Source organism: Salmo trutta, chromosome 10 (genome assembly GCF_901001165.1).
Source record: "Salmo trutta chromosome 10, fSalTru1.1, whole genome shotgun sequence".
Classification (NCBI taxonomy): Eukaryota; Metazoa; Chordata; class Actinopteri; order Salmoniformes; family Salmonidae; genus Salmo; species Salmo trutta.
Window position 1 is genome coordinate 5,256,578 of NC_042966.1, and position 15,227 is coordinate 5,271,804.

General features: G+C 40.4%; 1 protein-coding gene across 5 annotated transcripts in view; it reads right to left on the bottom strand.

The window, feature by feature from the left end:
* The window catches only part of nrap (nebulin-related anchoring protein), a 114,853-nt gene that overhangs the window by 81,274 nt on the left and 18,352 nt on the right, over positions 1-15,227 (bottom strand). For all 5 annotated transcript variants that reach the window (XM_029764175.1, XM_029764174.1, XM_029764176.1 and 2 more), the window contains 3 exons: positions 12,299-12,406; positions 3,140-3,253; positions 2,095-2,193 (listed from right to left, as the gene is read on the bottom strand). In XM_029764175.1, coding sequence (XP_029620035.1) covers positions 2,095-2,193; positions 3,140-3,253; positions 12,299-12,406 — 321 coding nt within the window. The remainder of the gene's footprint in view (positions 1-2,094; positions 2,194-3,139; positions 3,254-12,298; positions 12,407-15,227) is intronic.

Here is a 15,227-nt window from a genome sequence, read left to right on the forward strand (position 1 = left end):
CCTTTCCAGCTGGGAAATTCAAGGCATATTCAAGTGCTTGTCAAATTGTGAATGAGAGACGGATGAAGTGTGTACAGCCTGTGCAAAAAAACTAAGCAGAGCTAATGCCTTTCATGCAACATTTTTCTAATCATTATTAGAGTCACATCATGCAGCCTTAGAATGTATTAAATATCAAAACATATAGCCCAACGTTTGTATCACAGCAACTAAAATTACATAAATAACTCTAAAATAAGCATATAGGAGTGGCTGTTTCTTTGTTAACCACTCAACACAGAAGAGCCGCATGTGCGCACTCCCTCAAATAATTTGGATAAAAATAAAAATATATTTTCTATTTTATTCAGCTATGTTATTGTCACGCCCTGACCTGAGAGAGACATGTTATTTCCTCTATTTTGGTTAGGTCAGGGTGTGATGTGGGGTGGGCATTCTATGTTGTGTATTTCTTTGTTTGGCCGAGTATGGTTCCTAATCAGAGGCAGCTGTCTATCCTTGTCTCTGATTGGGAATCACACTTAGGCAGCCTTTTCCCCACCTGTGTTTGTGGGTAATTATTATTTCTGTGAGTGTTTTGTGTGCGCCACAGTTGCGTCAAGTTTCTTTCTTTTTAGCTGTTTATTGTTTTGTTCGGTTTTCTTCAAATAAAGAATGTGGAATTACCGGCACGCTGCGCGTTGGGTGATTTATGACAGGGAGTTCGAGGATAGTGAACGTGACAGTTATATTGTATTCTCAATACTATAAAATAATATAACATTTAAATAGTATAAAATAATGCCACTGAATTCTAAGCAAATCTTGACTGCTCAATGAACTAGTGTAGCCCACAGCCATATGGCATTGCCAGTTCAGGGCCTAACATAAGGACAACTCAGAGTATGCTATTCCGTTCTTCTGAAATAGACAACATTTTCTTCATATCATGTTTCTTTAGACCTGTCTAAAATAAATAATGGATTTATTGTGATGGTGTAGGCTATATTACATGGATTTATTAGACTTCTTAAAATGTAGATGTTCCAAAGGTCTGCATCAGTGGCTTGTAGGCTATGCATGGAAGCCAGGAGATGCTAAATGTGTTTAAGTTAATTACTGGTCAATTACCATTACACCGGCAGTTATTTGATTGACAATCACTGGCTGACGAAATTTCATGATGCAACAGCCCTACATGCAAGTGTATGCGGACGATACTGTTGTGTATGCTTTTTCCCCCACTGTTGACCAGGCTTTATCTGAACTACAGTCTGATTCCATTGTTTTACTGAACACCTTTATTGACCTTAAATTAGTACTGAATGTGGGTTAAACTAAGAATCTGTTTTCTACAGCGTACAAAAATGACTAATGATTTAAACATGTGTAGCTTGGACACTTCGTTTAATTATGGGCCAGAGCTTCAATGCACATCAATGCATTACTTACCAGAAATTAGGCAGGCCCTCTTTCAAGTCAAGTATGTTGATTCATTTCTCTTCTTATTTATGTCTCTTTTATAAAAACTCCCGCCGTACCTAACATCGTTAATAACCTTTAGACGTATGGTACCATACCTAGTCTCAGGGATGGCTAACTCTGGAGATCCCTTCGGTCTCCCCAAAGTTAGGTAAATCAGCTTTTAGTTTCTTTGCATCCCATGTATGAAACAAAGTTCCCAACAACTGGATGTGCTGGTGCCACTCAGGTAGTTCAAAATATTGATTGGGGACCTCTTTGCTGATGAATGTGATTGTTTTTCTTGAGTGTGTTTGTAATGTTGTATATTTGGATTCTATAGTAATTTATAAATTGTGTGTATGCAGAACTCCCTTGTGAAAGAGACCTTGTTCTCAATGGGATTCCCTGTTAAAATAACGATGAAATAAAGTGGTATATTGTAGTATTACTTATTAGTGTGTGTGTGTGTGTGTATTAGCTTGTGGTGTGTATACACTCACATCACTGCACAGTTCAGCATTGGGTCAGGTAAGGTTAGACAAATAGCTGAATGATTTAACGGTGAAACGTGTCAGAAGGACATTTACTAATCAATGTCAAACATGCAATAGTGTCTCCCCCCCACATCAAAAAGCATCAAGAAGCACTTACATTGCTGAGTTGTTGAGCGTTGATCCTGGCTTGAACGATGTCAGGGGTATCTGTCACTGAGCTGTACTTGACTTGGTCAATGTGCTGTCTATAGTTCTTCTACATGGGAAGATGAGAGATGCAATAAATTAGTCATGTATCAGGGTAGAAAGATACAGTATGTAAAGACATCTGTAGTGCTGCCTCTGAACATATTTTTTTCTACCCGAGTTATTTCAATCCTGTGGTAAAGATAACGGCCCCCAAAACCATAGAATGTGGGCTGTGTTAGGTGTGAGACTTACGCACACAGTTGACAAACAAGTTCAGGGCAGGGGCAGCACTTTATGAAAGTTAGCAATTGTGCCTGATAAAATGTGAAGGGGTGGAAAGCAGCATGGATGGAAGGATGAAAAAGAGACACGTCAGCTACTACAGCAACTGAAATGACTGCAGCCCTTCACTAAGAGCTGCATTTAGTTTCAGAATGGGTGGCAAGGAATAAGTTAGTCCTTAATATTTCAAAAACGAAAAGCATTGTATTAGGGACAAATTATTCACTTATCCCTAAACCTCAACTAAATCTTGTATAAATTATGTGGAAATTTAACAAGTTGAGGTGACTAAACTGTCATGGTAAAAACATATTGATGCAACAGTAGCTATGATGGGGAGAAGTCTGTCCATAATACAGTACTACATAGAGCCATGAGTATATGGAACTCTATTTCACATCAAGTAACTCATGCAAGTATTAATATTAGATTTTTTTTTAATTATAAAAATGCGCTTATGATTTAGATATCATGGGTTGAGCTCACTCTATATATTAGTCTAGTTTAATGGATGATCCACATTTAAAATGGTTTACCCAGCTACTAGACCCCCTTAAGTTGACCTCTTTAAAATAGCCCACTTTTTAATTATACAGTCCTCAAGAGGAACCCAATCAAAATGTTCTGCTTTTGGTTTTTCTATCTGAGAAAGCACCCTGTTTACTGGTTTTGGTTACTATGTCCGGTATGAGAGCCGTGTTAAACTTATTTGAGGCGAAGGGGAAACTCACGTCCTTGAGTGGATCCAGTTTCCTCTGACTCTGGTAGCCTGGTGTGATGGTGGCTGGGTAGTTGTATTCCACATGGTCAGTTTTCTCCTGCTCATACTCCTGCTTGTAGGCAATCTGCAGGTCACAGTAACATTTAAATAAACATTATTGATCCCCAGCAGTACCCGCAGACATAGAGAGGGACAATACAGACACACAGGCATGCATGAGACAGAACACATAGATATGAGTATTGATGGCTGATAGACATTATATGTGCCACATTTACTAATAAAATAAACAACACCATGAAAAAGATTCATTAAGAAAGAACCTGTGTGGCTGAGTCCTGTGAGGCTTATCTGGTAGAGTATGGCACTTGCAACTTCAGGATCATGGGTTCTATTCGCACTGGGACAACCCACATGAAAATGTGTACATGTGTAACAGGTAGGGCCTCAGATGGTCAACCTTAAAAGGTTCTGATTAATTTCCTGACTTCCCTATATAAAGTGAATTTTAATCAGGCACTTGGAGAGACTCCTTTACCTTGGGTCATATTAATGTGCCTGCTTTGTTTGAATAAGGTTGAACATCATGGTGAAGCTGAAGCAGACCGCTCTAGGTGGTTCTTGGTGAAACTGATGTGACTCTAAGGATGCACTAATTGTAATTGTTTATCCAATCTCTGTTTTTTCTTTGTTAATGTGTCATTCCATGATTAAAGTGCCTTTTGGGTAGTGTCATTTTGTCAAAAATAACTATATTTCACGCAATTTTAACATTCTGTTAAAAAGATCACATGTTCAACTTCATAACAAACCTGCTTTTCTAGCTCAAATTTAGAAAAGATATTATAAACGAGGGACATTGCAAAAGGGGGATTTTCAGAGAAACTAAATAACTTCATTTAATAAATAAACTGCTATTGGAATTGTATATGTTATAATATGTTTAGTAAGGGGAAAAGATGTATGTGATCCAACTGTTAGATTCAGTGTTTCATCAACATGTATATGCATAATTCCTGAGAGGCACTCTTCGTGGAACGACGTATTAGAGCCACTTCCCATGGTGTTGCATTGCAGTGCCAGGATAATTGTAGAACGTATTGAGTGAACCTACTTTTTGATAACCTAAAAGTGAGACTATTGAGTAAACACGCATGTGTAATTGGTGACAGTTTCAAATGACTATTTGGTACATTTTGAAGTGTGCAGTGCATCCTAACAATTTCTATTCTAACCTAATCAATGACTTATCCTTGTAATACAGTTGCAATTGTGGTAGAGTTGGTCTTAAAGAAACAATGTATATTTTTACAAGAAACCTTAGTATTGCTCAACAACAGAATCCTATTTTTCTAAATAAAAGCTATTTTTGTATTCTGGTGTACTTCTATCATTTATTTGATAGGCCTGTGTTAGGAGTCTTAGTTTGGAGCTACCCTTTGCTCCTGTCTAAACTAATGGGTGGCATAGTGTAGCTAATGTCTATCTGGTCACACATACACTACTGTAAGTCACTTTGGATAAAGGCGTCTGCTAAATGGGATATAGAGTGTCTTCAGAAAATATTCACACCCCTTTAAATTTTTGCACATTTTGTTATGTTACAGCCTGCATTTAAAATGGATTCATTGAATTGAATTTTGTCACTGATCTACACACAATACCCCATAATATCGAAGTGGAATTTTGTTTGTAGAATTTTTTTGAAATTAATACAGATTTAAAGCTCGAAGATCTTCAGTGGATAAGTATTCAACCCGTTTGTTATGGCAATACCTAAAAAAGTTAAGGAGTACAAATGTGCTTGACAAATCACATACAGTTGAAGTCAGAAGTGTACATACACCTTAACCAAATACATTTAAACTCAGTTTTTCACAATTCCAGACATTTAATCCGAGTAAAAATTCCCTGTCTTTTTTTTTATTTTTATTTTTTACAAAAAACACAAGGAAGGGGTAACATTAATGTATCAGAACATTAAGGACAAATAATACAGCATCAAGACATTATCAAACATGTATCAGTCTTTCCGCAGCAGAGCTATCCTTATGTGTGAGGGTGCGTGTGCATGATAGTGATAGTGATATAAAATATGTCATAGGTTCCTTTTTCATGATCACAATCTTGTGAAACCCGAACCCTCCAAGATCCCCCCACAGTTCCCCAATAGCTGTCCCTCAACCATTCGAGACCCCTTCCACAGTCCCCTCCGAAGAAAAAAAATACAATTAATTCCATTCCCCACCCCCAAGAACCCCCCAATGCACCAACAACCAAGAGAATGAACCAAAGAGAAAAAAGGAAAAGACAGAAGAAAACAACAAACGACAATGCAAAAAAATTATACAAAATAATACATTTAAAACAAAGGACATCAAGGACAACTGAAATCATAACAGCAATGCCAACTGTATATGTTTGTGTGCATGTCTGGCACTATTACATGTATGTGTGTTCTTGTATGTGTTTATTTGAATGAGAGTGTGTGTATATGCATGTGTACAAACACCTGCACGGCATCAGCCTCAGGCAAACCGGCATTAGTTGTTAAAACACTGCCACTTAGTGTCATTCAAATGTACTTTTATTATGTTTTATTTAGACTTTTTTTCCCTTTATCTTTTGACCATCATTCTCTCTCTCTCACACAGCAACTCCACTCCCACTTGTCTCCAATTCCACATACCAACCCCCAGCTTCCCTCAGCCCATCCCATCTATCTCTGCTGGTCACCCACTTCGTGTTTCTACGCAACACATATCTTTCAACTATGCTATAATGTTTAACGTACAATTTCAATCTATCTAATCGAATAGAATCCACAGATTGCGTGTTGAAGATAAATACTTTTACTAAGAGTATTAGTATATTAGTCATTGACTGACCCGGTCTCTCCAGATCTCCTAACAGTACTATTTCTAGGGTCAATTTTAGATCAATGCTATGCATTTTCAGCCATTCCTGAACCTGAGACCAGAAACAGGCTACCTGAGGGCAATACCAAAATAAAATGGTCTATTGATTCTGTATCCTCACAACAAAATCTGCAGAGCTTCGATGATATTATGCCACAAATGTTCAACATTTTGTTGGTGGCAAGAATTCTATATAATAATTTTAGCTGAAAAGCACAAAGTCTTAAATATAGAGTGAGCTCAAGGGATGAAATTGAAATTGTAGCCAGCTCTGCAATGCTTGTTTGAAAAGACAGATACTTTGAAAAAAGTATAATTTTCAATTAATCGAAAATGAGACATGGCAATCTGCACAAAGGCAAAAAGGATGAGCTTTTCTTATTAATCTACTTGAGAAGCATTTAGGGTTCAAATAAAACTTTTGAATGAGTTAAGCTTTTAGAGAGAGGTTTAGTGCTTTTATATTTAATAATCTCAACCCACCGAATTCATATTCATTATATAGATAGGCTCGTTATATTTTGTCTGGTTTAGCATCCCAGATAAAGCAAAATATTTTTTGCTCATATGATTTGAAAAACGAATCATCAGGAGTCGGCAGCGCCATAAGTAAGTTAGTAAACTGAGATATGACTAAGGAGTTAATCAGGGCAATTTTTCCATAAATAGACAGGTATTTACCTCTCCATGGTTGCAGGAACTTGTCTATTTTTTATACGTTTTCTATTGAAATTCATTGTGGAGAGCTTATTTATATATTTTGTGATATGAATACCGAGCATGTCTACTTCACCATCAGCCCATTTTATAGGTAAGCTGCAGGGTAATGTAAAAGTTGTATTTTTTAAGGATCCAATACGTAATATTGAACACATCATAATTAGGTTTTAGTCCAGAGAGTACAGAAAAGTTATCTTTAATGAGACATTGCAGGGATCTAGCTTGCGGACTTAACATAAAACTTGAGTCATCGGCATACATGGACACCTTTGTTTTTAAGCCTTGGATTTCTAATCCTCTAATGTTGTTATTGGATCTGATTTTAATAGCTAGCATTTCGATGGCCATAACAAATAGATATGGTGACAGCGGACACCCTTGTTTAACTCCTCTTGACAATTCAAAACTCTCTGAGAAGTAGCCGTCATTTACTATTTTACACCTGGGGTTGCTATACATTATTTTTACCCATTTTATAAGAGAGTTACCGAAATTGAAAAAATCCAGGCATTTATAAATAAAATCCAGTCTTACTTTATCAAATGCCTTTTCAAAATCCGCTATAAATACCATTCCTGGCTTCTTATATGTTTCATGATGTTCTATTATTTCTAGTAGTTGTCGTATATTATCTCCAATGTATCGTCCATGTAAAAAACCTGTCTGATCAGGATTAACAATACCTGGTAAAACCCTTTTAATTCTGAGTGCTATGCATTTTGCTAGTATTTTTGCATCACAACGTTGAAGTGTAAGGGGCCTCCAGTTTTTTTAGATAGACTGGGCCTTTATATTTGCCATCTGGGTCTTGTTTTAATAATAGAGAAATCAGATCTTCCTGCTGAGTACCTGACAGACTACCATTTCTATAGGAGTAGTTAAAACAACCTAACAATGGAGCTTTTAGTATATCAAAAAAAAATTGACATACCTCTACCGGTATGCCATCAAGCCCTGGGGTTTTTCCAGACTGAAAGGATTTAATAGCCTCAAAAAGTTATTCTTCTGTAATTTGGTCTTCGCACTGATCTTTCTGTTCATTTGTTAATTTTCCATTTTTTATATTATTTGGAAAGAATTCCTTACCGCAATCTTCATTCAGTGGGAGAGGATGAGATGGAAAAGAGAACATCTGCCTGAAATAATTAGCTTCCTCTTTTAAAATATAATTTGGAGAATAAAAGATGACTGCGTCTTCAGTAACGAGTTTCTGCAAAAAAAAATTGTTAGCGTTCCTGTATTGGAGATTCAGGAAGACTTTTGTGCATTTCTCTCCATATTCCATCCAGTTTGCTTTATTTTTGTAATAGATTACATTAGATCGTTCTTGAATAAGTTCCTCAAGTTCTTTTTGTTTTTCCTCTAACTTATTTTGTATCTCTGTAGTATGGTTTTTAAAGCTATCTACACGTACTATTAGTTCATGGATTTCCCTTGTTTGTCTTGATTCTTTAGCCAGAAACTGCTTTTTTATTTTTGATGAATATTGAATTGAATGACCCCTGAAGGTACATTTAAAGGTATCCCAAACAATAAGGGGATTTGCTGAACCTATATTATACTGGACAAATTCGGTTATAAATTATTTTGTCTTCGTTAAAAATAAGTTATCCTCCCGTAAACTTTAATTACATTTCCAATATCCCCGTCCACGTGGAAAATCTATAAGAGTTATGTGAATACCAATTAGATGATGATCCGATCGCATTCTGTCTCCTATTAAAACTTTTTTAACCTTTGATGCAAGACAGAAAGAGACAAGAAAATAGTCAAGATGACTAGCTTGATTAAGTCTCCTCCATATATATCTCACTAGGTCTGGGTTTTTTAGTCTTCAAATATCCACTATTTCTAATGTGTCCATAATATTTGTGATTTCCTTAAGGGCACGGTGATGATAGTTTGTAGAGTGAATACCTTTACGGTCCATTGAGGTACTCAACACTGTGTTACAGTCTCCTACCATAATGATTAGATAATTTGTTGCCTGTAAGTTCAATAAATTGGTATAAATGTTTTTGAAGAAGTGTGGATCATCCTGATTTGGACCATATAGATTAAGTGGCTTGAAAATCTATGTCAAGTCCTGAAAATGTCAGTCTAGCAATGATCAACAATCAACTTGACAGAGCTTGAAGAATTTTAAGATGAATAAAATCGGCAAATATTGTACAATCCTGGTGTGCAAAGCGCTTAGAGGCTAGCCTCCCTGCGGACCTGGCATCTTTTCACTCCCTACTCTCTACATTTTCTTCCTCTGTCTCTGCTGCTAAAGCCACTTTCTACCACTCTAAATTCCAAGCATCTGCCTCTAACCCTAGGAAGCTCTTTGCCACCTTCTCCTCCCTCCTGAATCCCTCTCCCCCCTCTGCGGATGACTTCGTCAACCATTTTGAAAAGAAGGTTGACGACATCTGATCCTCGTTTGTTAAGTCAAACGATACCGCTGGTCCTGCTCACATTGCCCTACCCTATGCTTTGACCTCTTTCTCCCCTCTCTCTCCAGATGAAATCTTGCGACTTGTGACAGCCGGCCGCCCAACAACCTGCCCGCTTGACCCTATCCCCTCCTCTCTTCTCCAGACCATTTCCGGAGACCTTCTCCCTTACCTCACCTCGCTCATCAACTCATCCTTGACCGCTGGCTACGTCCCTTCCATCTTCAAGAGAGCGAGAGCTGCACCCCTTCTCAAAAAACCTACACTCAATCCCTCCGATGTCAACAACTACAGACCAGTATCCCTTCTTTCTTTTCTCTCTCTTGAGCGTGCCGTCCTTGGCCAGCTCTCTTGCTATCTCTCTCAGAATGACCTTCTTGATCCAAATTAGTCAGGTTTCAAGACTGGTCATTCAACTGAGACTGCTCTTCTCTGTGTCACGGAGGCTCTCCGCACTGCTAAAGCTAACTCTCTCTCCTCTGCTCTCATCCTTCTAGACCTATCTGCTGCCTTTGATACTGTGAACCATCAGATCCTCCTCCCCACCCTCTCCGAGTTGGGCATCTCCGGCGCGGCTCACTCTTGGATTGCTTCCTACCTGACAGGTCACTCCTACCAGGTGGCGTGGCGAGAATCTGTCTCCGCACCACGTGCTCTCACCACTTGTGTCCCCCAGGGCTCAGTTCTAGGCCCTCTCCTATTCTCGCTATACACCAAGTCACTTGGCTCTGTCATATCCTCACATGGTCTCTCCTATCATTGCTACGCAGATGACACACAATTAATCTTCTCCTTTCCCCCTTCTGATAACCAGGTGGCGAATCGCATCTCTGCATGTCTGGCAGACATATCAGTGTGGATGACGGATCACCACCCCAAGCTGAACCTCGGCAAGACGGAGCTGCTCTTCCTCCCGGGGAAGGACTGCCCGTTCCATGATCTCGCCATCACGGTTGACAACTCCATTGTGTCCTCCTCCCAGAGTGCTAAGAGCCTTGGCGGGACCCTGGACAACACCCTGTCGTTCTCCGCTAACATCAAGGCGGTGACCCGATCCTGTAGGTTCATGCTCTACAACATTCGCAAAGTACGACCCTGCCTTACACAGGAAGCGGCGCAGGTCCTAATCCAGGCACTTGTCATCTCCCGTCTGGATTACTGCAACTCGCTGTTGGCTGGGCTCCCTGCCTGTGCCATTAAACCCCTACAACTCATCCAGAACGCCGCAGCCCGTCTGGTGTTCAACCTTCCCAAGTTCTCTCACGTCACCCCGCTCCTCCGCACACTCCACTGGCTTCCAGTTGAAGCTCGCATCTGCTACAAGACCACGGTGCTTGCCTATGGAGCTGTGAGGGGAACGGCACCTCCGTACCTTCAGGCTCTGATCAGTCCCTACACCCAAACAAGGGCACTGCGTTCATCCACCTCTGGCCTGCTGGCCCCCCTACCTCTGCGGAAGCACAGTTCCCACTCAGCCCAGTCAAAACTGTTCGCTGCTCTGGCACCCCAATGGTGGAACAAGCTCCCTCACGACGCCAGGACAGCGGAGTCAATCACCACCTTCCAGAGACACCTGAAACCCCACCTATTTAAGGAATACCTGGGATAGGATAAAGTAATCCTTCTAATGACATTCTGACATTATGTCACAATGACATTCTAGACGATTCTGTGCTTCTAACTCTGGGGGAGACCCTTTCCTTTTTCAGCATGACAATGCCCCATGCACAAAGCGAGGTCCGTACAGAAATGGTTTGTTGAGATCGGTGTGGAAGAACTTGACCGGCATACACAGAGCCCTGACCTTTACTGGCCAACACAGAGCCCTGACCTTTACAGTTGGCATCATTCCCTAAACCCTAAACCTCAACTAAATATTCTAATAAGTAATGTGGAAATTGAGCAAGTTGAGGTGACTAAACTGCTTGGAGTAACCCTGGATTGTAAACTGTCATGGTCAAAACCAATTGATACAATAGTAGCTAAGATGGGGAGAAGTCTGTCCATAATAAAGCGCTGATCTGCATTCTTAACAGCATTATCAACAAGGCAGGTCCTACAGGCTCTAGTTTTGCCATACCTGGACTACTGTTCAGTCGTGTGGTCAGGTGCCACAAAGAGGGACTTAGGAAAGTTGCAATAGGTTCAGAACAGGGTAGCACGGCTGACCCTTGGATGTACACAGAGATCAAACATTAATAATATGCATGTCAATCTCTCCTGGCTCAAAGTGTAGGAGAGATTGATTTCATCACTACATGTATTTATGAGAGGTATTGACATGTTGAATGCACTGAGCTGTCCGTTTAAAATACCAGCACACAGCTCAGACACCCATGCATACCCCACAAGACGTGTCCACCAGAGGTCTCTTCACAGTCTCCAACTCCAGAACAGACTATGGGAGGCGCACAGTACTACATAGAGCTATGAGTACATGGAACTCTATTCCACATCAGGTAACTGATGCAAGCAGTCGAATCAGATTTTAAAAACAGATAAAAATACACCTTATGGAACAGTGGAGACTGTAAAGCAACACAAACATAGGCACAGAAACATGCATACACACACGATAACATACGCACTATATACACAAGTACACATCGATTTTGTGTTGTAGATATGTGCTTGTGGAGTAGGGGCCTGAGAGTACACACTTAGTGTGTTGTGAATTCTGAAATGAATGTATTGTAATATTTTAAAAATTGTAAATCTACCTTAACTTTTCCAGACCCCAGGAAGACTAGCTGCTGCCTTGGCAACAGCTAATGGGGATCCACAATAAATACAAATAGAAATACCTCAACCCCATCGAACAGCTTTGGGATGAATTACAAGGCCTAATCGCCCAACATCAGTGCCCGAGCTCACTAATGCTCTTGTGGCTAAATGGAAGTAAGTCTCTGCAGTAATGTTCCAACATCCAGTGGAAAGCCTTCCCAGAAGCATGTACGCTGTTATAGTAGCAAAGGGGGGACCAACTTCATATTAATACCCATGATTTTGGAATGAGATGTTCGACGAGCAGGTGTCCACATACTTTTGGTCATGTAGTGTATTAGTTCAGAGTAAAAACAAAGAAAGTCTTACATTGCTTGCCAGCTTTCTGACGTTCATAGCGTGTACAGCATTCTTGTCCATCTCAGAGCCTTCATAGTGCCCTTTCATGTGGTTGGTATACTTCTTCTTGTAGTTGTTCTGTAGGAAAATATAAAATGTCACTCTTTGACCCCACTGAGTATAGGGCGACGTCCATGAACGTCTTTTCTTTCTGTCCGGACCAGCGTTTTTTTATTTTTTTATTTTTGGTCCGGACCGGCATTGATTTCAACGTCCACAGAAGTCCATACAAATCAAATCATATTTTGTTAGTCACATGCGCCGAATACAATAGGTGTAGACCTTACAGTTAAATGCTTACTTACAAGCCCCTAACCAACAATGCAGTTATAATAAATATATATATATATATATATATATATATATACGGATAAGAATAAGAAATAAAAGTAACAAATAATTAATGAGCAGCAGTAAAATACAGAAAAGTACAGAGTCAATGTGCAGGGGCACCAGTTAGTTGAGGAAATATGTACATGTGGGCACAGTTATTAAAGTGACTATGCATAGATGATAACAACAGAGAGTAGCAGCGGTGTAAAAGGGGGGGGGGCAATGCAAATAGTCTGGCTGGCCATTTGATTAGGTGTTGAGGAGTCTTATGGCTTGGGGGTAAAAGCTGTTTTAGAAGCCTCTTAGACCTAGACTTGGCGCTACGGTATCGCTTGCCATGCGGTAGCAGAGAGAACAGTCTATGACTAGGGTGGCTGGAGTATTTGACCATTTTTAGGACCTTCCTCTAACACTGCCTGGTTGGCAGTGAGCTTGCTCCCAGTGATGTACTTTTCCATTCGCTCTACCCTCTGTAGTGCCTTGCGGTCGGAGGCCGATGTTGCAGCTGTAGAATCTTTTGAGGATCTGAGGACCCATGCCAAATCATTTTAGTTTCCTGAGGGGGAATAGGCTAGATCGTGCCCTCTTCACGACTATCTTGGTGTGCTTGGACCATGTTAGTTTGTTGGTGATGTGGACACCAAGGAACTTGAAGCTCTCAACCTGCTCCACTGCAGCCTTGTCAATGAGAATGGGGGCGTGCTCGGTCCTCTTTTTCCTGTAGTCCACAATCATCTCCTTAGTCTTGATCACGTTGAGGGAGAGGTTGTTGTCCTGGCACCACATGGCCAGGTCTCTGACCTCCTCTCTATAGGCTGTCTCGTCGTTGATCAGGCTGTTGTGTCATCGGCAAAGTAAATGATGGTGTTGGAGTCGTGCCTGGCCATGCAGTCATGAGTGAACAGGGAGTACAGGAGGGGGCTGAGCACGCACCCCTGAGGGGTGCCTGTGTTGAAGATCAGCGTGGCGGATGTGTTGTTAGATTTGCCAAATAGAGGGCGAAGGAGAGCTTTGTATGAGTCTCTGTGTGTGGAGTAAAGGTGGTCCAGAGTTTTATTTCCTCTGTTTGCACATTTAACATGCTGATAGAATTTTGGTAAAACAGATTTAAGTTTGCCTGCATTAAAGTCCCTGGCTACTAGGAGCGCCGCCTCTGGGTGAGCGCTTTCTTGTTTGCTTATGGCGGAATACAGCTCATTCAATGCTATCTTAGTACCAGCCTCTGACTGTGGTGGTATGTAAACAGCCACAAAAAATACAGATGAAAACTCTCTAGGTAGATCGTGTGGTCTACAGCTTATCATGAGATACTCTACCTCAGGCGAGCAATAGCTCGAGACTTCCTTATATATCGTGCACCAGCCGTTATTTACAAAAATACACAGCCTGCTGCCCCCAGACGCCGCTGTTCTATCCTGCCAGTACAGCGTATAACCAGCCAGCTGTATGTTGATAGTGTCGTCGTTCAGCCACGACTCCGTGAAGCATAAGATATTACAATTTTGAATGTCCCGTTGGTAGTTTAATCTTGCATGTAGGTCTTCTATTTTATTCTCTAAAGATTGCACGTTTGCTAGCAGAACGGAAGGAAGTGGGGGTTTATTCGATTGCCTACGAATTCACAGAAGGCAGCCTGCCCTTTGGCCCCTTTTCCTCCACCTCCTCTTCACGCAAATCACGGGGATCTGGGCCTGTTCCTGAGAAAGCAGTGTATCGTTCGCGTCGGGCTCATCAGACTCGTTAAAGGAAAAAAAGGATTCTGCCAGTCCGTGGTGAGTAATCGCAGTCCTGATGTCCAGAAGCTATTTTTGGTTACAAGAGACGGTAGCATAGACCTCTATAATTGGTTCAGATTTGTTCCGGTCCAGCCTTGATTTGGTCCAACCATAGACATCTATGTTTCACAAATTTGGATAGCACAGTAAAGTAAGTAGAGCATTGTACTCTACTCTACTGAACTAAACTTTAGTGTACACTAATGCTCTGTGCTCTACTTACTGTATTATGATATACTGTACGGTGCAGTCCAAACATGTGAAACGTAGACGTCTATGATTGGTTCAGAATTGGTCCAGACTGACCAAATTTGGTATTGCTGCGGAGTTCATTAGAATAATACCCAGTGTGCTCTGCAAGTTTTAACTTTTAAGAAACAATGTGGGTCATTTAGCAGATGCTTTTATCCAGAGCAACTTAGTCAGTGCATTTAATTAAGGTAGATAAAACAACCATTACTGAGAATGTTATTATAGTTGAAGTGTTCTGTTTTTTTTTCTTCTGTCGGTCAGATCACTGCCAGCTCTAAAGCTTTATGTAAAATCTTACATAAGTCCATGTGGGGGATCAATAATATATATTCCATACTGCATACTTCACTTGGCTCTATATTCCTATTTTAATTTAAATAATTTCTGGGGAATGTGATGTAACGCTTTCTACATTAAATTGCCCCTAATACTATAACTACACAGTAACAACATAGTAGTTACATAGGTGTTACCATGAAATTACATGGTAATAAGGTTGTAGCGCTATCAGTTGTTACACAATTGGAAAAAGGAATGTG